General features: G+C 51.0%; 4 protein-coding genes across 4 annotated transcripts; 2 read left to right on the top strand and 2 right to left on the bottom strand.

Moving 5' to 3' along the window:
* Positions 1 to 2757: 2757 nt before the first annotated feature.
* On the top strand, positions 2758 to 4268 carry EsH8_V_001037 (uncharacterized protein; the record flags this gene model as incomplete). The annotated part of the gene is made up of 2 exons (XM_083273553.1): positions 2758 to 4134; positions 4209 to 4268. The coding sequence occupies 2 exons, from the start codon at positions 2758 to 2760 to the stop codon at positions 4266 to 4268; spliced, it is 1437 nt and encodes a 478-aa protein (XP_083126268.1).
* A 4369-nt stretch (positions 4269 to 8637) lies between these two features.
* On the bottom strand, positions 8638 to 10551 carry EsH8_V_001036 (uncharacterized protein; the record flags this gene model as incomplete). Its single annotated transcript, XM_083273552.1, has 5 exons — positions 8638 to 9007; positions 9078 to 9378; positions 9868 to 9917; positions 9979 to 10474; positions 10527 to 10551. The coding sequence occupies 5 exons, from the start codon at positions 10549 to 10551 to the stop codon at positions 8638 to 8640; spliced, it is 1242 nt and encodes a 413-aa protein (XP_083126267.1).
* Positions 10552 to 14871: 4320 nt separating this feature from the next.
* On the top strand, positions 14872 to 15324 carry EsH8_V_001035 (uncharacterized protein; the record flags this gene model as incomplete). Its single annotated transcript, XM_083273551.1, has 1 exon — positions 14872 to 15324. The coding sequence occupies one exon, from the start codon at positions 14872 to 14874 to the stop codon at positions 15322 to 15324; it is 453 nt and encodes a 150-aa protein (XP_083126266.1).
* Positions 15325 to 21825: 6501 nt separating this feature from the next.
* EsH8_V_001034 (uncharacterized protein) lies at positions 21826 to 23061 on the bottom strand (the record flags this gene model as incomplete). The annotated part of the gene is made up of 2 exons (XM_083273550.1): positions 21826 to 22430; positions 22527 to 23061. The coding sequence occupies 2 exons, from the start codon at positions 23059 to 23061 to the stop codon at positions 21826 to 21828; spliced, it is 1140 nt and encodes a 379-aa protein (XP_083126265.1).
* Between the last annotated feature and the right edge of the window lie 1116 nt (positions 23062 to 24177).

Genomic DNA, 24177 nt, shown 5'->3' with positions numbered 1-24177 from the left:
TTTGCTTTTCCCTTTGCGGTTCCCTTAATTTGGCTTCTCCCCATCTGGCCAAGACAAATAACGAATACGGGATTGGTCCGGCTCACCTCCCCCCCTCCCTCCTCCGTCTCCTCCTCTCTTCCTCTCCGGGTTGCCGGGGTCCGGGTTCGTGAGGCTGCATGGATCGGAAGACGCTGACATCCGCTACTCGGAGGGCGTCTGGCCGGGATAACCCGTGCTGCAGCAATGTCGGCCGTTGATGCGTTCGTCCGGCTGAAACCGCGAGGAATGACACGATTCAGTTCTCGACTCTCCCAATCTCCAGGCGGCTGGATAAGTCGCGTCGATAATTTGAGGGAACCCGCACCACCCGCGCAGCATTGCCCTCTTTCGAACACTACTGGGCCCCCATCCCCGCAAACCTACCCCGGATTACATGACACAATTGGAATTGCCAATACCTACCTAGCTCTTGTTTTTTGGTTGTTTTTTTCACGCTCGCGCCCCTCCCAGCTAGCCCTGGGACCGGCACCCTTGCAACAGGCACGCGGGCAGCGAGCATAAGCCCGCCGTAAACCGCGGCGGCCTGCTGCGAACTGTGCCCTCCTCGGGTCCTGCGGCAGCGTTGGCCGAGTCCCTTGATGCAAGCGCAAACCTTCCGCCCCCGCTAGTGCGTTGGTGGTCGACCAACTTCGGGGTGTCACGTCTCCAGGCCGACGTTGCAACATGCCATGCCCAAAAGAAATGTCTGTCAGCGACGCGGGTAAGACTCGACGATTCGTCACCGGCACTTTTCTCGAAACCTGTTATCTGCTTGCCACCGTACCCTCCCAATGTCGGCCACTTCGGCGTAAATGCGTCTCCCGCGCGAGCCAGAAAAGCCCGCCCACACCCGCAATTCGAAACTGTTATCTCTGGAGGCCGGGTTGGTAATGGGTGTTTGTCAACTTATTCGGTGGCACGGAACGCTGGCCAGTCATGGTTCCCCCCAGGTCTGGGTCTGGGCGGACGAGAGAGAGAGCCAGACGGACGGGAAAAGAAGGGCGGGAAAAAAGGGTCTCTGGTCCGAGCAAAAACTCTCTCTCTGTGTCTCTGTCCTTGGCATGGATGGCAGCGCTGTGCCCGTCGCGTGAGATGGATGTCGCCTCGCGCAGCGCAGCGCCGTCGACATGGAACACGCAGGGGCCGGGCGCCTTGGCTGCAGGGAACGACGTGGGAGGCGGCAACAAGCCTTCGTGGCCTTGTGGGAGATCTTCTAGAAGCCTGCCAAATGCGTGACCGTGCGAGTGGGATCGGCAGGGATCACGACTCAGGGATGTCGGAATTGTACGGGACCAGGAGCCGCGCTATTACGTCTTACTTTGCGGCCCTGGGCGGGTAGACGGCATTGCAACCACAGCCGGCTAGCGCATCGACGCAAGCACAGCAGAATCGTCTTCTGGCTCGCGGGAGCGATGGCGGCTGGCCTATGGGAGACTTTCTCGCGGCCGGATCAGGCCCCCCCCCTTGTCCGGCAATCGTCCCTCTTGGCTCCCTTTCTTCCCATCTGAACACCACTTGAGCCTCATCCGCTTGGCCCAACGTCCGGTCGTTTTCCTCTCAGTTTGTTTCAGAGACTCAAAGGCGACGACAAAGGTCTTGTTCCCGCCTCCCACAACGAGCATCAGGTCGCCCCGGCGAGGGACTTCGGTCATCCCAGTCGTGCCAGGCCTCTTCCCAGCGCCACCGGTCGTATTTCGGGGTTGATCGCGGGCATGGACTGACTCAAGGGGCGACGTGAGGCCACTCTGCGGCTCTGCCTCTGGGGCCATTATGTAAAGGAGAGGTCAGAATATCCACCCTATTACGATGCGAAAACTCCTCCAATTGCCTCAGTCCCGCAATTCCTGGACCACGTCCCATCGACGGCCCTCGACTCGCTCGGCGCGAACCTGGTCCTCTGACAACGCAAAATGTCATTCTTGCTGGGAGACTCGGGACGCAAAGGGGGTAAAGGGACAAAAAAATAAGGGCCAATGCCATCCGGAATCTCAGGGACGCTGGTCGATTTCGCGGGGAAACTCTGCAACGGTCTATTCCCCCGCAATTTCACGACGCACGGAATCTAGCAAGGGACCGGGTTGTTGATGGGAGCTGCGCGAGAGAGAGCCCTCTCATATTGCTTGCTGACGAACCGCCGGCCGCCAATCGCTCGATGCCCCCCCGCCCGCCCTTCCCATCCAGCCCAGTCGCCAATGCCCATACCAGGTGCCGGTGTCACCGCCGTCCAAGATCGCGGGGGGGCCAGAGATAAGACCCTTGTCCAATGAATGAATGTACGTGCCGGGGCCAGTCTCGTTGATTCCTCTCAACTCGACGAGGTCGAGCCCTCGGCCTGACTCCGGGGTCGGTGCTGATGCTCCGCCCTTTGCCACCATATATCCTGCCTCCGTCTGCCCATCTTCTCGTGGTTTGCCCTCTCTCTTTTACCAGTCCAACCGGCTCTTGACTCTTCTCTCTCTCTCAATCACTTTCAACTAAAAGGTCAGACCAGCTCAACCCGGTCCAAAAACTCCTCCTGTCCGTGAGTGAGTGTGTGTTTGTCGTGATCATCGCAGCAACACCACCGGCCTTGCCCGCCTCCATTACGCCAACCACCAACTGGGAAAAAATCAGACAGCCCACTCGGCATCCCTCCCCCAGGACCACCTCCGCCCCACGCCACATTCATTCCCTGGCCAGGACACAAAAAATAATAATATCAACAAAGCCTAGCCTTTCCAACACGCAATAATCACCATGGATCACGATCAGATCAGGGAGCAGCAGTCCCGCGGGGCCGACAACAAGGACGCCAAGTCGGACGGCGCCGCCGTCGCGCCTCAGTTCTCCCGCGATGCCGTCTTCCCCGGCGAGGTCGTCGGCGAGGTCACCGACCTCAACCGCCAGGACCTCGAGAAGCAGAAGGCCGCGCAGGGAAGCGCCCACTTCCACCGCCTCGGCTGGAAGCGCCTCACGGTCGTCCTCATCGTCGAGGCCATCGCCCTCGGCAGTCTGAGTCTGCCCGCTGCGTTCGCGACGCTCGGCATGGTCGCCGGTGTCATCCTCTGCATCGGCCTCGGCATCATCGCCATCTACACCAGTGACGTCGTCGGCCAGGTCAAGCTCAAGTTCCCCCACGTCTCGCACTACGCCGACGCCGGCCAGCTCATGTTCGGCCGCTATGGCTACGAGATCATCGGTGCCATGTTCGCCCTGCAGTTGACCTTCCTCGTGAGCTCCCACACCCTGACCGGCGCCATTGCCTTTGGCAACATCACCAACGACGGCGCCTGCTCCATCGTCTTCGCCGTCGTCTCCGCCATCATCCTGCTGCTGCTCGCCATCCCCCCCTCGTTCGCCGAGGTGGCCATCCTGGGATACATCGACTTCGTCTCCATCATCCTGGCCATCGGCATCACCATCATCGCCACCGGCGTCAACAGGGACAGCATCACCACGGCGGCCTGGTCGGCGTGGCCCAGGGAGGGCATCACCTTCGCCGAGGCCTTCATCGCCATCACCAACATCGTCTTCGCCTATAGCTTCGCCATCTGCCAGTTCTCCTTCATGGACGAGATGCACACGCCCTCCGACTACGTCAAGTCCATCTGGGCGCTCGGCCTCATCGAGATCTTCATCTACACCATCACCGGCGCCCTCATCTACGCCTTCGTCGGCCAGGAGGTCCAGTCGCCCGCCCTGCTGTCCGCCGGCAGCACCATCTCCAAGATCGCCTTCGGCGTCGCCCTGCCCGTCATCTTCATCTCGGGCTCCATCAACACCACCGTCGTCGGCCGCTACATCCACGGCCGCATGTACAAGGACTCCATCATCCGCTTCATCAACACCAAGATGGGCTGGATCACCTGGCTCGTCCTCATCACCGTCATCACCGTCATCGCCTTCCTCATCGCCGAGGCCATCCCCTTCTTCTCCGAGCTGCTGTCCATCAGCTCCTCGCTCTTCATCTCCGGCTTCACCTTCTACTTCCCCGCCCTCATGTGGTTCATGCTCATCCGCGAGGGCTCCCCCTTTGCCAAGCACAACCTCACCATGACCGCCCTCAACGGCCTCGCCTTTGTCATTGGCATCGTCGTCCTCGTCTGCGGAACCTACGCCAGCATTGTTGAGATTGTAAGTTTTTTTTCCCACCCCCGAATAAATGGGTTTCGTCCTGGTTTGCACGATGCTAACTGCTCTCTCCACAGAACCTCAAGTTCAAGACTGGCAAGATCAGCAGCCCCTTCACCTGCGCTCCCCTCGGCTAAGCCAAGCCGCGCCGGTGTTTTTTTGTTTTGAGTTAGTTGGTAGTTGCGTAGTTGAGAATATACCCCCTGAAGTTCTTGCGGTACCCTGCGTCGTCTTTGATCAATTTGTTTGTGACATGGAGTGTGTGCTTGTGATGAATGACGTTTCATGGCCCAATCCGGGTCATTCTGCTTATGTAATACATCGGTTTTGGACGGCTAGTTGGGATTAGCTCACCTCTGCTCACCTTGCTCACCTTGTTCGGGTCACGCTCACCTCTTACTCACCGTTCCTGTCTGAGCATCTGAACGTTTCCAACCGAGTATGAGCGCCATCGTTCTCGTATGCACCACCAGTACTTATTTATGCCATCTTAAATTATATACGAAACCACAAAAACAAAAACCCCCCAGTATTCGACATCCCGCTGGACCGCATCAGAGAATCATCTATCCTTCAGTCCCTTTCGCAAACAAGAACACCGACGTGGGCTGAAGCCATGATCACACTATATTCCGATCCACGGCATGTTTCCATCTCCTTCCACCGCGTCCAGTAATCCTCGCCCCATTCCTCGATGAGATAAAGAAAGTACCATGCGTCGCAGCCTGTAGAGTCTTGCTGATCTACTTCAGCCTCGCAGTGGCGAACGAAAGTACACCCTTCCCCGTGGAACTTTTGCCAACCACTGAATCCGGGTTTCAGGCGGAGGCCGTAGTCAATTAGAAACAGCCTGGTTTTCCGACCGCACTTTACGATGTCGTCCAACGTTCTCAGGAATATGCCACGCTGGTCCTCTCGTATTACCAGGTCTTCTACGCTATCCACCTTGGGGTCAAAGGCCCACGTTTCATCGAATTCGAAAGCAATATTGCGAAAGTCGTCAAAGCCCAACGAGAAGGAACAGAACGACGCTTGTGCCATTAACCACCTCGAATAACAAAAATCCTGAGCATTCGACCCCCGGAGGCAAAACAGGTCGCGGTGCGGAAAGACGGCGAAGGTCCAGTCTTCGCTACCTTGTCGAAAGCAACCAAGACCAGGTGCGTCTTCGTCCCTATATAAATCCAGATAGTCTCTGAGCCTGTTGGGGTTGATTCTGCGAAGGCTTTGTCGCTTTTTTCTCCAGAATGCCGTGTTGAAATGCTTTTCCATTACGACTCTTGAATCCCTGCATGACGTCCAGAGGCCGGCATCGACGAGGTAGGTAGATGGGTTATTCTTGACCCATGAGCGTTCATTTTCAAATGCTGGGGCCGCAATTAACGCTTGTGCCTTGGGGCAAATATTGTAGGCTGTTCCTTGATCCCCACCTCGCAGGCTTTTATCGCGAGTAATCGTGAAGAAGTGAGCACCGCATCCAGACGGTCGGACGGCAAGCTCCCATATTTTCAGTCTTAGTTCTGCAGGGAGCCTGGAGAATCCATGAAAGGTCGTAGGCATGATGACCGGTGACAAAGTCGTGTGCTTGCGCTGATAGGTGTAGTCTCCAGGCCGAGTAGTGTAAGGGGTTGGGTTGGCAGGCAATGGAGGCTGTTTTTCACAAGGTGACGGAACGAAGGCTCGCCTTGAGGCTCTCGTGAGAAATTGATTCAGATTTATACTACGGATGGTATCTTTTCGGAGAAACATCTTTGCAATTTAGACTTTGCGCGATCCATGAAGCATTGCTTGTGGAGGCGATGAGGGACCGCCGTGGTAGCAATGGACTGAGAAGTAACAAGTTCAGCATGAATCTTTCGCAGATGCAAAATATCAGTCACTCCCATCTTTCCTCCGTTGCCAACTTAGTACACCAAATGACAACAAAGAGGGAGTCATGTCCATCTAGCATGATGCCGGCAGACCGCACCTGTTCGCCATTTCTGAATTAACGCGAAGCGGTGCAGGAGCATTCAACTCTAGGCATGACAATTTGGTACGTACCTGAACCATACTTTACTGGAAGGTGGACTGGGGCTCTGAAGTCAGGGCAATGACCTACTTGAGCATTCTGAGGCCTTCTAACCTTTCAATCCTCTGCCCCACGATTGCCTGTTACGTTGAATCCGGGATCCACCCGCGCCTTCATGCGCCTCATCTCGTGACTGCCGCCCTCCAGAATCAACCCAGGCAGTGCCATTATGCTACAATGGCCCCGTTCTCTGCTATAAGTATTGCGATTTGGCTCGATTGAGGCTTCGCTGACCTGGCTTGGGCGTGAGGAAAGCTGCCGAGAGAGGCATAGGTACAATGATTGACAGCAAAATGAATGAAATCCAATTAATCTGTCTGAATTTCTTCCCTCCCACCCTCTCTGTTCTTTCCTTCTCTTTTGCACTGACGAAAATGATGTTGGCCCAGGTCCGCTCCTTCCTCAAGACGAAGAGGTGTCCCTCGAGGCCTAAGTAGTGCAGGCAGGTTCTGGTCAAGGCCCAAGCGAGGCAGGTAGCTAGCTGCATGTTTTCGAGGGTAATTGTGAAGGAAGGCAGAGCCCTTGCCTTTAATCTGGAAGTCATGCCCAAGGAAATAAATGACGACCGCCTGCCTGCCTTGGCATCGCCGGACGGATGGTTGATGAAGCAGGAGGCTCCTGTTGGATTCCCGCACCAGCAGCGGAGCCCGGAAATTCCATCTCCGGGCTGCTAACAGCAATATCTTCAGTACTGCTGCTGCTGCTGCTGCCAACAACCTTTCTACTTTCTCTTCCACGCACCGATTGACAGTTTCCGAATATACCATATTGCTATTCGGCGAGTTTCTACCTGTACAGGTGTCCTGGGATTTCAACAGCCCCTTGCGTATATGCTCAATGGTTCCCAATTAGCAAGCATCAAACTTTGTAAGATGACACTCAGTTTTCGCCTTGGTCCCTTTTTTGCTGATGTTCTCCAAGTCTACGAACAGACCAAAGCCGCAACTCGCCATCTCAAACGACCTCGTCCGCCCCCGCCCCACCCCGAAACCACGGTATGTTATATTGCCTTCCTTCCCCTCGCCGTCCAAGCAACATCTTTTGGAAGACCGAGTACTAATATCTATGTTTCGCAGACTTCTGACGCTGCAAGCCACATCCCTTCGTTTCCGAAACCCGCGTGCCAGCCGCCGAAGTTTCCGGCCCCATCCACGAACCAAGACACTGTCACACTGATATAAATTCCATATCGGATAACGCCACCACCACCAACCCGCAGAATGCTGGTATTGGATTACCCAGCCAGAATACGGGCAGGCGGTCAGCAGCAGCCGGCAGCCGGCCGCGGCAGCGGAACCCGGAGATTCCACCTCCAGGCTGCCAACAGCAGTATCTTCACTGCCCCGAGATTGACGTCAGTCTTCTCATATGCATCTTGGTCGTTAGCAGGCCCTGCTGACTAGCTTGTTTTGCAGAAGCAGCAAAAGCTGCTCGATGTAAGTTTCACCTTTCCCAGGCTTCCGATCTGTTCAAATTGGATGTTAACAGTTTTCACAGAAGGCCATTATTAAGATAAGCGTAAGTCGACAACAGACTTGTTTTTAGGTATTACAGCTGACGTGTGCGTGAACTTCGATAGTACCACCAAGTTGAAAAGGAGGTATGTCCAGCAATGTGATTCCTCCTAGGTTGATTAAGTTTCTAACATGAATGCAGAAAGATAAAAAAAATGTAGGTTTCACCCTTTGCTAAATCTTAAACTTCTTGCTCAACATTTTGACCTGTAGAACGTCAGCTCTCGCATTGCGGCCTTGGTCGCCAAGGCGCGCGGTAAGGTATGTACATGTCTGTAACTATCCTGCAAGCATTTCTGACATGTTTTAGACGAGCCAGGGCCGAGAGGAGGAGAGGAACGCCAGATGCATGAATCATATCATCATTGTTACAAGAAGGTGTTGGAACTGCAATGGTGGCCGATGAGTGCGTTGATTCTTCTAGGTTCATCGATGTACAGGAAGAGGAATCCAGGGGGGGTCTAATGTTGTTGGTATCACAGGATACCCGTACGGGTGGGAAATCAACGTAGCAAATTCAAGCCTGTAACCTGTTCTGTATATCTGTGGAGAAGCAAGGTTGGTTGGCAGCAGCCCGAAGGTGGAATCTCCGGGTTCTGCTGCCGCCGCCGGCTGCTGCTGACCGCCTGCCCGTATTCCGACTGGGTAATCGAACAAATAACTCTGTCTCGCAGGTCAAGGTCCGATTCCCCATGCCGTATCTTCCAAGTGAATTTCTTCGTGATAATTACAATGTTGATGAAGAGAGTGGGCTTTTTCTTGGGGGTTTGTCTCCTATTCCTGGCAGCCTGTCGGGAACAGAAGCCAAAGCCGTCTTGCTTCAATCACACACCGCCGCGTCATCTATTGCCTGTAATAACAGAACATCAGACTGATATTGGCGTGCAGCCGTGTGTATCGACAGACTTGTTGCACGATCCCTCACACACAGTAGTCTCCATCCCAGACTGTGAGGTGCATACCACCAATGGTTTGGGGTGCGATATTGTGTAGTTCTCGCACTCGTAATTGGAGCCACAGTTCGAGGAAGCAGGACGTCCTCATCTTGAACCATCCAAAATACCGCTGAGGCACGCGGCTTCTTCGCTCGTCATCTCCTGTCCTCTCAGGGGGCGGGACGTAGTCGGCCTGAATGCACTTGATCCACAAGTCTCCAGTGGCAACATCTGCCAACACCTCCTGATCGGCGACGAAGAATATGATTGACAGGGCCCAGTCCTCATTTGGAAGGGCCTTTCCTGTGCGGATCTTGTCCGCATGCATCTGGCGCAGACGCTCCAAGCTCGCGTCCCTGAGGTCGGGATCGTTGGGGTCGGAGTGCAGGCTGAGACAGAATAGCGACATCAGCTTCTTTTGCGGACTCAACCTCGAGCTCATTGTCGTATCGCCTCTCGAGCTGGTGGCGTATCTGGGCGCGGACGTCGTCGACAAGGCCCTCCCAGGCCCTGTCGGACTCGGGGCCGCTGTAAGCGGTGCGGTAAATGTTGAAGCCCCATTTCCTCGTGTAGTAAGGGCTCAGGTCTTCGTCAGGGGTGTATGGGATATCTTCCGTAACTTCGAGCAGAGTGGCGAGGAGCTCGGGCATTTCAGGATCCTCGTCCAAGGTGACTTGGCGGGCGGGCGGGATCAGAGGAGTGTGTGGCGATGCTGGCTGCCGACCGTCTGAAATTGCGGAAATTAACTGTAAATTTTTCTTCACGGTTCGCCCCCTTCTCTTGCCTGATCATGTGGACGAGGCTGAGTGTTGCCTGCGTGTATGTTGTTGAGTTGAAATGTGGTACTAATTAGCATAAGTCGTCGCCGGCCCCCCCTGTAACCCCGCTCCGCCCAGCCGCGGGCTGTTGGAACCAGGGTAAAGGGATCGTACGAGCAACCAACAGTGATATCTGCACTACTGCTGTTGTTAATGAGGTTACTTCTTGAAAGGCGCAGATGGGATTTTGATATCACGACAGATGTGATTATGGCCGCTGTAAAAAAACGAGAGCAAGAAACTGGTTTGGTCGTTATGGTCTTGTTATCATCATTCAGATACCCTGGCCCTGATCGAATAACTTGATATGGCTCAATCCAGCAAATCGTCTGGTTGTTTGATCCAATATTCTGCCTCTTTGTTACAAATTGGCTCCGTCAAGCGTCACAGTTACGCACTTCCCTTAGTGTCTCCAAGTTGGAGGAACACGACCAAAACCGCACAGTAACTTCAAATGAATGTTAACTCTCGAATATGCAAGGGTGATTGAGACTTGAAGGAAAACATACCCCGCAGTTGCTGCCAGCATCTCAAACGGTCTGGCCAAGGTACCCCAGGACAGGAATGCCAGCAAAATGAGAGTGAAGCCGGTTATCGCGCCCAGTTTGCTTTCGAGGTTTTTCATGTATGCCAGAGCCCAGAGCGGCGCGATGAGCATAGTCAGCACGACGCAAAACACAGCCACTGTTGCGATGAGATTGATCGGCCCGTCGTCACCCTGTACGGTTGTTGACAGCCCGTCCTTTTTGCTCGTCCGACTTGGCCTGGGCGGCAAGAGACCCCAGAGCCCGCGGGTGGGCGCCAGTATCTTTTGTTCAAAAACGCGTCGAACGACCGGCTTCTCGGAGGCTGCCACCGAGATCAGGTCACCTTCGTAAGTGAACACGACTTCATCGGAGCTAATCGGCTCCCCTCTATTGTCGAGCCAAGTTTGTACGTTTTCGATATTCAGGTTCGGGGCCGCTGGTCGGCTTTTGAGCTGCAGATATCGGCAGAGAACTCGATCTGCCGAGATGATTAGGCTTCACCTCGATTGTTTGCGTCGACAGTAACCAACCGTATTGCTCTACTTTCACTCGCATGTCCTCGAGAACCTCTTCAGTCTGTTCATGTTCTCGCGCCGAGTCTCTTCTCCCGATGCTCGCATTGTGTGTGCTTCTTTCCTCTTCCACCAGTGCCAGTTTCTTCTCGAGTCTATACAGCTGGTCTTGCAAACTCAAAAGGACTCTGGTGTGCACTGTGTCGAACCGCCGTAGAATAATGAAGTCATCGTCGGAAGCGAGGAATTCTGCAAACTCGTTGTACCCAATGGTTTTTCTTTGAAAGTAGCCAGGGACGTCATCAATCTGCGTTCCTCTCGACTCGAAGATATATTTTTCTTACCTTTTCTCTGGATCTGGATTAGCAGATGTGCTCCCTGGTTGCGTATGGTTTAATGAAGATATGCGGATGGAGGGCTCGCGACCTGAATTCTAAACAATGCCATGATAATAGTGATCGAATATGAGACAATAGAGGGACAGTTTGAGATTTCGCCAGGTTTATTTTGTCAGGCTGGATATTGACGTGAGACGCGGGGTTATATGTATTGTCTGCGAATCATAGACATTAGGTCAGGCGGCATACCTTAGACTAGGCAACACCCACCCACCATTGATTACTTCTAGTAGACTTACCAAGTCTACAAGCCTCGCCTGTCTGGTGCATTGATGCGGACTACTTGCCTATCAAGACTAAGGCAACTGAATTGGCCAGGTCACTATTTGAGGTGTGTTGCGTTTGTCCAATCATTGCGACCGAGCCGCCTCACTTTTTGGTCATGCATGCACAGCTGATTCGCTCCCTTCTCGCCATTCAATCAAAGCAAATCAAAATCGAGGTGGACGGTTGCCAGGTCTTCCGGCACCACCCGTACCAATTGAATTTATTATGACTATCATGTACTTAAAAGACCAAAGCCCCCTCGCAGCCTGATTTTTCACCCCAGTGCTGTGGATGTGACACACGGACACGAAAACTTTGGACGCGAGAAGAGAAGTTGCAATTAGCAGGGAAATCCCTTCAAGGTAAAGAGAATAATAGCCATTGTGGTAAGTTTCGATGCCTTTTGCTCCAATTACACGTTCCTAATGAGTAATGTACTCGAGCACCAGCACTTCAATATGGAAAGTTCCAATAGTTACTATGGCAAAGAGTCCAAAACTTCGATGGGCCCGAAACAGACCGCAACCATCCGAATGGTGGAATGTTCCGATTGTTACAATGTTTTCAACCCAGTCGTTACTCAGTCGTGTCATAGCTGTGGCCACGTATGCTGCGGACAATGTTTACCGGTGAAAGTGCGAGTGAGATTGTGAGATAATTTCGAGCGCGCCAAATAAGTTTCGTGACTGCGCAGGTTGTTTTCTCGGTACGTGGATCAGGTTCGAAAATGTATTCCTCTTGCACGTAATTATTGAGAGATATACTCAGCGAGCCATGAAGTCCCAGGTGTGCTATTGCTTCCGCCCGCTCGCGTTATCCCTATACTGACAACACCTTGCAGACCACTGTTAGACGAATCTACGATATGCAGTTGCTGGAAACATATCTCAATGGTGCTTGGCGTCTGTAGCTGAATTCTATGTTGACTCTAGTCAACTATATTGTGCTCCTTTAATACTCCAACATGCCGAATATTACAAAATCACTTTTCTGCTTGAGAATAGAAATTGAATGTTGTAGCGAAATCCCGTTTTCATGGCATCTAAGCATGTGGGGTGCGCGGGTATGTAGTGGGTTGACTTACAAAGAACCCAAAAGCATCGACTAACTGGTATGCATCTTGGTCGGTTGTTTAAATTAGCTATTTATCAATTGCTCCACAACGAACCGTTCGACCTACTCACAGCGTGGCGAAATTTATATCTCTCTGTTGGATTACGTGACCAGAATACGGGCAGGCGGTCAGCAGCCAGGCTGCCGGCCGCCGGCCGCGGCAGCGGCCGCAGCAGCGGAGCCCGGAGATTACGTCTCCGGGCTGCCAACAGCTATATCTACACTTCCGCTGCTGCTGCTGCCAACCTTCTACTTTCTCTTCTACATACCGATTTACAGCTTCCGAATATGCCATATTGATATTTGGCGAGCTCTAGTCCATGCGGGCAGTCCTGTTGTATATAACAGATACCCTGTGATTCCAACACTCTCACCCGCTTGGTTAGGTTTTTTTTATCTCAAATTTGTACGGAGGCAGTGGAGCAAGGCATTGACCCTCTGGGGATTACAGTAACAGTATTTTTGTCATCCTGATTTCTGCTCACCCCGCCCAACTTTAAGGCAGCGGGCGATCTGGCTGCAACTGAGCGATGTAGTGGCTCGTGAGACCCTGCTCAAGCAGTGGTTCTCTCTTGGATACCGTCACGGCAACCTCTTCGACTGACTTGTGGATAGCTTGTGCCCTGCCTGAGTGAGATTAAAGTGAGCTCTTCAGAGAAGTGCATGCCATGCCAATCCTGAAAACAGGGTCTCTTCTCTGAAGCAGCCTTGGCGCCCCTCATTCTTTGGACAGTTCTGTTACGTGATGGCCAGCCTTTGTGGCATATTTTTACTGATAGCTTTCCTATAGTAGTGTTTTCTACCAGCAGAAGCTGTGTTTGGCACTGAGGGATAGCGTTAGACTGCGACCTGGTGGGCCGAAGGTTGAAGGGGCGGAGACCATTCGTGTACTGAGGACAGGTAGGTTGGCGGTGGTATTACTAGGGGAGCTGAGTTATCATAAATACTGAATGAAATAGGCTGGTAGTAACTACTATGTAGAGTGCGAGCTACAACGTGAGGCTGTCAGACAAGTAACTAACTACCCGTACCATTGCTCTCCAGCGATGAACTTGTGTCAATCTTCAATGTGATAGGGGAACAAACAGGATAGAAGTTCGCATCCAGAGTGCTCACCCAAATGAGCACTGTCGATCACTGATGGAAGCTTAGCAGTTTTGGCGGCCTTCACGCGGAGAATTGCGTGACGACACGCCACTCTGCTAAAATCCAATGCGATAGTTGGGCTGTTGGTAAAGAACAAAAGGCGGACAACTTGACAGATGGTGGCGGCGCCCTATTCATGCTATTGGTGCTGACTGCATATTGTTTCTTGGCGAAGTACTCATTTAGGGAAGGACACAGATCTACCCAGCAAACAAAGTTAAGCTGCTCTACACGGGATTGGTGGCAATACGATCACAGGGTTCCAGACAACAAAATTAATTGCATGAAGGATTCCCTCGACCCTTGTATATGTCCCGCTTGAGAATAGCATGCACTTACAGTCAACCCCTAGTGTGTCTGCCACTTTCCGCCATTTGACAAAATCTGAATGGATCAATGACTCAATGCGACGTGGTAATCGCTGTTGTTCCGGGTTCTTGATGATTATACTAGTAGTGTTTATACCGTTAAAGGCTGTGGAAGGCATGAGGCCGTTAATGAGATTTCACGTTGTTGAACCCTACACCGTCCCTGCTACCTTTGCGTAGGATGGGATCGTTGAAAAATCGCACGGTAGTCGGAATCAGCTTGACGGACGTAAGACTAGTAAAACGTTGCGGAAACCCCTGCTAGCTATTGCCTGATGTCTGGCGCCTAAATATTCCCCATTGGCATCAAGGCGGCCGACAGATACGTTTAGAATAGCCAGATAAATTCTATGATGGTAAAGAACAGCTCACGTAGCCGGAAAACCCCCACCTAATTACGGGAGAAACGCTTCCGCGAACATGGGCCGGCTTGGACAATACGAATCAACACTAGCGACCTCAGCTCTTACGTATTCGAAGCCGCGCTATCCTGCCTCGGCATTAAACCATCGAGTATACATATGGATATTCAGCTCTTTTCCATGCATGGTTCTTGGCGAGAAGAACAAGGCCGCCAAGTGATTCCCGTACCGTCGGACCATGCGTTTCCCGGGCCAGAACATGTCACCTGCAGCACCCCTTATCAATATGCAATTCTGCCAGGGCTCATACTTCTTGTAGGGGTATGGTGGCGGAAAAGTCCCAACTACCAGATTCTCAGTCACCAGTTTCCCAAGTTACCAACAGCATCGAGAGCAAAGGGCCGTTAAGCGAACCTATTATGGACTGAACCGACTTTGTGACCCTCGTGCCTCTCTCTGTAACCTCCGCTCACAAGGATCCGCAATCGTATTTGGAAGCAGCTCTGGTTAGCACATGGGTGGTCGTCACATGGGACTGGGTACTCAAGTCCAGATGGGAAATATTAGACCTAACAAAAAGTATATAAAACCTTTGATCTCTCCAGTATCCCAGCCAATATCTTGCTGTTCACCACCATCCATCATCCACCATCCAGAATTCATCAGATACCTCATCCAGAGAAACCATCCACCAGACACACTAGAGAAGATGCGTTTCGACACCGCCGCCCTCTTCGCCGCCCTCGCGACCACCTGCGCCGCCGACAGTCTATGGGTCTCTACCGAATGCTATGAAGGTAGCTGCAAAAACTACGCCACGTTCTACACCAGCTATGGCTCGTACGGAATAAACGCCGATAGCGGTTGCAGAGGGGCGACCGCCGTTCCCGGCATGACAGAGTTCTGCATGGACTGGGACCGCAGCCGCGCCCACTTCAAGTTCAGCCACCAGTCCTACAAGCGCTGCCTCGTGATGCAGTCCAAGACCACCATCCACCCCGTACCCTCTTTTACGTCGGCCTGGGTGGAGGTCGGGTGTACCTGGAGACTCCCGGCGCCCGAGGTTGACGATACCGTCACCGCGAACGGCACCGCGCAGGCCACCGTGTCGGTGGTGGCAGCGGACCCCCTCCCGGCTGCGAGCGACGCTCCCCAAAACTAAGCCGCCTGGGTCTCCTTTGGGGCACAAGAGATCGGAACCGTTCCGGAGGGGTTGGAAATGATCTTAAAGTGTCCGTCGGCGTGTTTTACGCATCGAAAGGCCGGTTCTCTTGAGGATATATGCCTTCTACAGCAGCATCACATATGGTAGAACAAGTCATGGTTACTAGCCAAGACAGCTTCTTTTATTTTAGCGGTCTAGTGATTCGATCCGCAATAAACTTTATAAGGCGTCAGCTGTACCTTTTTGCATTTTGCCTCATCCAAGAACTTCAGTTATATATGGCTTGAACAACCTTCCAGTATGGCTACATGTTTTGGTTTTTATTACTGCGTGCGCCTTTTTAGGCCACGCGTTATGTGCAACGTAGGTTCTGTGCTTGTTGTTCTTTTCGGAGCCGGGATTGTAGAAGAGGTTGTACGCACAGACTGAGCGTTTCATCTCGCAAAATGGAATCAGTTTGCCTTAGAAGTGAAGCTGCAACATAAAATGGCCATCAGTTATAGAGGCCCAGCTTGTAGAAGGTCGATAAATATGACCTTGGTCGGCCCTAAACCTAGAATTATATGCCAGACCAAGAAGCCCAGAACAATTTGTGAATGAAGCCACTGCAACTTGTATAGGAGTCCCAGCCGCAACGCCAGTTTCTAAGGTACTGTACATGTTAAAGAAAAGTCCGTACATCAAGGCAAGGCACGTTGATGGCATGAGGTTGGGGCATAGTGTCAAAACTGTAATGTTAATACCGGGCACACTGTATCAGGGTCGCTTCCTTTAAAGATTGTGTCATTAAAGAAGCACACTCATCAAAATAATTTGGAACTGTAAGCATGGCATGTACACTATATGCACAATGCAATGCATTGTTAATGTACGGAGTACTATGCTCCTAATACATTGCAGTGCGGTCAGTGGATCCTATTCTGGTACGCCCTCATCTGGCAGCTGCTTAGGTCAGTCACTCAAGAAGACGCGATGTTGGCGCGTGCTTGTTGTAAGTAAACGCAAATCTAGTTCTTTGTGTGTCACAGCCGGTAAAAGTGCAGGTCACCTCTGATAAAGTCTAGGTTGCCAGGTGCATCGATTTTAAACAGTCTTGTTTATCAACAGGATGGTCTGTAGAGCCCCTTTACGCTCTCTGGTGTCATCCAGCTAACAACACAAGGCCAAAGGGCCAAACAATGGCGCTGCATAACGTTGTGGCGTGAAGTTAGCTGTTTTTAGCACTGTGAAGAGCAGAAGCGGGGCCCATCCCGTCGCTCACCCTCTTCACACACCCTTGTCCCAGCCTGCTTGCCTATGCCCTTTCTCTCATACATTGGTGCAAATGAAAATGACGGCGTATGAAAAAGAGCTATGGATGAACCGACCACCTAGCACACAGATCCCAAAGAGGGGTCGAGACAGTTACACAATACATACACAATTACCACTCTAAGCCTAACGCGTAATTCGATGGAACCAGCACGTTAACTAATTAGCAAGAATATTGTATAGGAGGTAAGCAGATAAATCTCAAAGCAGCTAAGATCAGTATTACTACTATGCAGCAGATGGCTGCTCAATCTTTATTCGCCGGGGCGTGCATTAATCGTAGAGGTTACCAATACGTACAGGGGGCTATCCCACTAACATATTTCTGTTGAGCTACTATCTGTTTACTGTGCAAGCAACCTAACATAGTGGCGGACGTGGATATGATTGAACGCACAGAAAGTCTTTTATAATCGTTTAAGAAACCATGCTAAGCCCCATGGTTTTATTTGTCGTCATTCAGATCCTCTGGCCCTGGTTGAACAACCTGACGAGGCTCAATCCAGCAAAGCATCTAGTCGTTTGATCCAGTACTCTGGGTCGTCCTCATCATTTGGTGTGTCCTTCACCTTCTCCTCGTCTTGTAGGCACAACGATATTCCTAATCCTCTCATTCCCACCAGGTTATCCTCTGTAAGCCTTTGCTCGTCCATCTCTCGATGCACCGAAGTTATTCGGGGTTTCCAGTACGATTCCAGGAACTCCGACAACGGACAGCCTCGGAGACTTAGCTCCTCTTCAAATTCGCGGACCAGCATCTCCAGTCTTTTGAGTTCTTCTGAATCTTCGTCTCTGATTGCCAGCACTTCTTCATGGCTGAACCGTGGAGTTCCGTATTCGCAGCAGGTATGGCGTAGGGGGAGCATAGCAAATGTGCATGCCCGAATAGTGATAGAGCAGAATAACAACGAAATATCCCAGCCTTGTTCCATCAGCTTAATGTTGTCTAGTATGGCATCAATAAGGGTGTTGAATTTGCTCTGTAGCCGACCGGTTCCATTCCAGAGTCTATGGTCGTCTACGATGGATTTCCACATCAATGTGAAAGGCTGACAGCCTATCAGTGAGCAGCCGCAGACGCAAGAATCCTCGTACCGAGTGGTTTGTGTCAAACCATCAGTTACCTTTGCCAACTGGAGAAAATCTGCGTTGTTCTCTTGAAAATCTACTCTTAGACCAAGGACTTCGTCCTTTAAGAGCAGGTGTGCGGTAGTATAACCTGCAACTCCAAACGGTATTTGGTGGTCCAACCGTGCCCCGTGCTCTATAAACCAGAGTTTGTGTGCAGTATCAGTTGAGCGCATCAGAGGTGTGAAACCATCAGAATCAGGTATATCGATATCCAAAAATCCGTGCGAGTAAAAGGCGTCCAGCAATTCGACTACGTACGACTCCACAATGAGGTGGTAAGTCGAATTCCTGACCGCCTCATCGCCACGCATCACGTAATCCGACACGAACAAAGTCGGAATCCTGACCTTGCGAGTCTCCAGGATGCTAATCGTCTCGCCGAGGTATCGATCTAGTATTGCTGGGCCTGAAAGGTTCAGTTGGTCAATTTCTTTTGGGTGCAGGTGAAGCAGAGCAAGCGCCTTGAGTTGTTCCCGTCGACTTTTTATTTCAGAAATTGTCAGCTCTTGCGATTTTATGGATGCTGACGCAATTGCCTTTAACCCATGGGGATTATGCACAATTTGACATCCGGCCTTCAAAAGCAGGTCGACAACCTGGGTACAGACACATTCCTTTGGACATCTCTCTCTGCCTGAGTTATCGCAATTCGGACCACTCCAAACAAGAGCACACTCGAGAATTGTAGTCGGATTGGTTCGGTCATGTAGGTGAATGGCTGTGTTGCCAAGATGCTCCAAAACCATGGCTATGCCCTCTGGCCATATTACAGCCAATTGTAGAGGTGTTAGTCCGAACATGTCTGTTTCACACAGTTCTTTTATCGGTGAATTTTGGAGAAGAATGTCGGACCAAGACTTTTCGTCGCGACAAAAGATAGCGGCCCTGAGAGGGTCGGCGTAAACAACTTTTTCAGTCCCACGTCAGCTCAAGTACCACCTTAGTCGACTGGGGTAGTTGGGCAACTGAGAACTTACCTTCAGCCACTTTTGGCGAGAGTTCTATAATGTCCTGCTGTAAAACTGCATAGGATAACGTAGATGTGCCCCTAAAGTATCCCTGAAACAATTGTGCATATGTGGCGGGAAGAGAAAGGTCGCCAGGACACACATCCTGTAGTATTTGTGCATGATCCAAATCCAATTCCCCGAAAGAGTTACCAAGGTAGATGGTTTGAAATGGTAAACTACTCGGCGTATTAGATGGGGGCATAAAGACGTTCCTAGCTACTGGTACTTACATTCCGTCATCAGCCGGGTGTTCTGGTGGAACCCCGGCGGCAACGAGGAACCTGATTAGAGGACGAATCTTCTGAGAAGTATGTCGATAGACACTGCCTTTAGCAGCTACGTGTAGCAGGGTGCATCCTTCACCATCCAGCAAAGCGGGGGTTGCCCTTTTGCTTGCAAAGAGTATTCGAAGCGTCTGAAGGCCTCTCAAAAGCACAGGCCGGAACTTTTCGTCGTCCAAGTAGGAGCAGGCATTTGATAAATAGACCACAGCCTCATGTGCGGGAGAGGATGGGTCTGTAGGGTAATATGTGAAAGTGGGTGCGAGGCTATAGCCGCCTGCCCCAAACGGCAGAGACGTGCTTAGCTTGACAGATGTGGAAACAATCATTCTGAACATTTTGAAGGATATCCCCAAAGACCAGTTGTTATGTTGTTGATTAAGATTTGCGAACGTACATCCCGGAAAATGGGCTTTGTCAGTGACGGTTTCTTGAAGGAGAAAGGCCGCTCCGAATTGCTGTTTCCTGCGTCGTTGTCGACGTCGTGGACTGCATCGACATTCAAATAATCCGCTTGAAAGTCCATTCTCGGCATTTTCGTATCTGGAAACAGTTTCACAAAAAACCTGAGATGTCCTGAGAGGTCGGTCGAGTTCTGTCGCGTCACATATTGCTCGGAGTGTTGACGGCTTCGATACTAGTCTTTTTTGGAGCACGCCGACACTGAGTGATTGCAACTCCCCAACCAATTCGGAAATTTCGTTTTTAAGAGACTGAGTATCGAGCTGCATGTTTAGCATCCTCAAACTGTTCTCGTTTGTTTGCCTTTGAATATGCTGCAGTGATGCAAGTGAAGTCTCTGCTTGGTGTTGGGATTGCGGGATGAACTGTTCCAGCCCAAGGCTCACTTGGGAAATAGTTTGCGACATGGTGTCCAGCGTGGTTTGCCCCTGCCCTTGCAGGTGTCCAAGCCTGTCAAGCCTTTCGCCAAGATCACCTCGAGTTGTTGTCAAAGTACTTTGCATTTCTTTCAGGGAATCGCCATGTTGCAGTGAGACCTCCCTGCAACTCTGTTAGCTGGTTTAGTGGCAATTGAGAGAGACAAAGATACAATTCGGCAATTTGAAGAGCCGTCTGAAGAGATTCATTCGCTCTGACGAGGCGACCGTCAAGACGTTCGAGATGATCTCGACGAAAAGGGTAGAGCAGCTTCTGTTTTTGGTGTTTGATTCTGTCGGCCACGGACTTGGTTGTTGATGAGTCTGTACGAAGCTTTTCAATGTAGCTCTGAAGTGAGTCCAACTCTGAACTTGCCGATGACATCGACTGCTCTAGAGCAAGGCTGCAAGGGCTTGTCGGTAATACGGACAATCGACCTTGGAGCGATTCAATTTGCTTCAGCAACGCTTGCATCGACTGAACATGTCCGATCGTCGACTTGATCTCTTCTTGGCGACATTGAACGCCATCAACGTAATTGTTGACTCCGGCGCAAACCTGAATCCCCAGCGACACTACGCCAACCACCGTGCCGAGAATTTCCGCCATTTTGAAGACTTCGCTCAATTGTACATGAAGTATTGTAATCCAATCTTTGCGCACGTCACTCAATTACTCAGTTTCGGGTGGGACCCTGAGTCTGAGAGAAGTACTGCAACGGCACTGATGGCGAGATAAATGGTTGTAAAGAATCAAACCCCACCTGGTTGAAGAAGAAATGGTGAATCAGCTTATCGGAAAAAATATCAGGCTGGCGAATCAGAGCTTAAAGAAAGCACAGGGAGGCTTAGTCTGCTGACAGGCACATACTGATGCACGAGTAGTGGGCGATTTTGTTGATTGGATGGCAGAAGGTTTGAACGAGTTGTCTGGTACTTTTTCATGCAGGAAAGCCAATCGATAACAATAGGCGAAAATTGCGTAATAATATGGGTCACTTAGTTTTAAACATTTCCAACAAGTCTGCTTTCTGGTTATGGATGGTGAGTATCGCACTTAACAAGTCAACAGCCTATTTGGAGCACTACAACATCTAGAAAACACACACAGTTCGTATTCAAGAGTACTTTAAGAGAGTAGGAAATCAGATGTAATAAGCCTCATTGTATATTTGATTCTATCAAAAAGAATAAAAATAATTTTTGAGAGAAGACCGCTTCGTATCAACCCGCTATTGAGTCCGTTCGCACTACTTGAAGCTAAACAGGGGAGAAACTCTGAAGAGATAGAGCTGCTTACAGTTGTCGCGAGGTTTGAGTAATGGACCGTACTGATACTCTTTATCTTTGTTGATGATGATGCTAGCGATATTTCTGACGATGTTGAGGATGTCGGGGAGGGATGATTAGGGTATTCGAGCTATCTAGCTAAACAGACGTGGTTTTGGCTATGCTCTTAGTAGAGCACTTACAACTCTCAGACAAAGAACCGGCGAAAGTGGGAGATTAAACGCATGTAGTCGAAGAAGAGGGGAATGTTTATAATGAGCTAGAGTTGTTTTTGACCAACTCCTACTTATGCATAGTATATACATGTATTCATAAGAAAGGGCCGCCACAAGGCGCCGAAGGGGATTTGAAGCGGATGTTTGTGGAGGGGTTCTCATTTGTGAGACTCGATATATGCGTCGTCTTTTGTCACGAGAAAAAGCGGTATCATGTTATAGAGTCAATCAAGAGAGCAATTCGGTGAGCTGCTTTGGGTCATGAGATGGCTAATTATGTGGTGGTCGGTGTGGTTTCTACCAAAATTGTTTCATTCTAGATTCTAGGGAGTTCGGCCGTCACGTAAGTATGCCCAATTAAGCTTTCCGCAAAACTTATTTACTATGAAGGTCTGCTAACAGCATACACCCTTTTCACAATGACCTCCTCCTCGTCAGACCTGGTCGTCTCATCACCCTCTATGTAGACCTCGCATGTTCTTTGCACATATATCCCTCCGTCAAACTGCCCACTCCGGTGCCTTTCATCCAGTGGGATAGACTCGGCAACCATTACAGACCGCGATGTCGTATCAGGACCATAGTAGTTGCCGTTACCCGCCGGTCCGGCAACGTACGCCTTTGGATTGTTTGTCTTACTTCTGTTGTACCTCTTGATCCCGCGAGAGAAAAGAGACTTCAGCGGAGGCAGAGATCCCACAATGATGGCAACGCCAAGCTCCGTAATGCTCCAGACGGCTAGCCCGACCAAATCCACCGTCTCTCCCTTCAGAACCTGCGTCATGCGGATGATGGCAGTGAGGATGGTGATCAAGGCAAGACTGAAAACCACGCCGAGACATATTTTCTTCCTCAAATCGAGCTGTAACGATGGAAGCACAGCGATGGGAAGCGCCATGATCATAACATCGGTGATGATATCGGCGACGGTTGTATAGAAGATTGCGAAGTGGCCGAGCCAGAGCTCTTTCGGCGAGGAACATTTGCCTGGTAGCGCATAAAGATTAGGATATTTCCGAAATTCTTTTTAAATACTCTTCGTCCCCGAAACTACTAACACACCACAAAACAATGAATGCTTACCTGCTACGAAGTAGTCGGGCGGGTAGTTGCATATAAGCGTTCCAGACAACCAGCCCCCAACGTATGATAGAAACGTGAAGATGGCGACCAAATACCACGTCTTTCGGAGTACAGCGATCGGGCTGACGAGATGATAAAACACAGTCATAAGGCTTGCCTTGACTGCAAAGAGACCTGTCCAAAAAAGGTAGGTAAATGGGTACGACCAACGAAGCCACTGCTCCGTATGCTGTCGCGACTCTTCTTCAGAGGCTGGGAGAAAGTGTTTTGCATTGATTTTGATGATGTACCAGAGAGATTCCATCTGCTCCATTTGTACAATAGCCAAGGTCAGTAGGTTCAGCCAGGCGAAGATCATCCAGTAGTCGTCGTGAAGAAAGTAGTGATTGCGACGCCAACGGACGCAGAGGCGCAACGCCAGAAAGACTGCTGCGGTGAGGACATTTCCCCAGCAGATCATTGTGAGGAACTTGCGGTTGACATTTTGCGCTACGCCGAACAAAGGTGCGTCGGGATTGGTCGCCGGCGTCGACATTGATGAGGAAGAGGGCAGGTACCGCACGGGCTGGCCAAATGGGACCGAGACTCGAAAAAGATGCGATTTTAATTTGGCCACTCGCTATAGCAGAAGAATAAATGTCGAAGCTGTTCGGAGTCTAACATTGTCTTACGACAAGGTGGAAATGGAGATATATGAGAGGACGTTCGGCGATCGACAAGAAGCTATGCCGAACATGAGTTGCCTCCTCCCAGCCTGTACAAATATCCAAGGTCCGAACAATGACGAGATTGAGTGGCCGACGCAGGATTCTGCGAGCGACGTGGGCAAACAATGTACTGGACCAACGCGCTGTTGGTGGTGAGTGGACAAACAACGCTTCTGTTTTGGGACATTCGCTGTGCTAGGTTCCAGGTTCAGGACGATGAGAACCTGGGCCCCAACAAAGATTCAGTACGGGAAGTGCAAACATTTGCCTGATAATCTCATCGCCTACCTCGGGTAACACTCTTCCCATCGGCGGCGCCCCGATATGGTCAACTGTCCAATCAACATGTAATTATTTGTTGCGGTAATGCGGCAGAATCCAAACCGTACCAACAGCTCAACTCAAAGACCCAAGTTCCCGGTGCCAGGCGTCCACAACCCAGGCCGTGGCAAAAGTCCACATGCACATAAGGCAACAAGCGGGCAAGGCTCCATCGGCGATTTGCGATCGTTTTCTTTTCTGCAAGCCATCTCCATAATGGCCGCTTCGCTTAAGCGACTCGGTCTCAGGACAGTGTATGGATCAACCCAACCCATATAAACCCCAGCCAGCAAACATACCCACGCGGCGTGTACGAGGCAGTCAAAAATTTCATGAAAGAACTAAGCCACACATAAGGCCATGAATGCAATAGCGGTCTGTATCTTTCGACAGAGTTCGAGTCCAAATTAAGTTATGAATACGATGTGATCGCGGCGTGGGCGATCCAGGACCGAGTCACCTGATATCCAAAGCCAGCGGAGCGCCGAAGATGCCCATGGATCATCGGGAATTATTCAGGGGGGAGGTCATTAGTGCCCCTGCTCGATGAGGCCACTCCAAGATTGATGCCCAGATCGGCTTCATCTCCTGCATCGCGAGTACACTGGCCGGGCCAAGCCCAA

The sequence above is a fragment of the Colletotrichum jinshuiense genome, chromosome 5, assembly GCF_051148585.1.
Source record: "Colletotrichum jinshuiense chromosome 5, complete sequence".
NCBI classification, from domain to species: Eukaryota; Fungi; Ascomycota; class Sordariomycetes; order Glomerellales; family Glomerellaceae; genus Colletotrichum; species Colletotrichum jinshuiense.
This window is presented reverse-complemented; position numbering and strand designations above follow the sequence as displayed.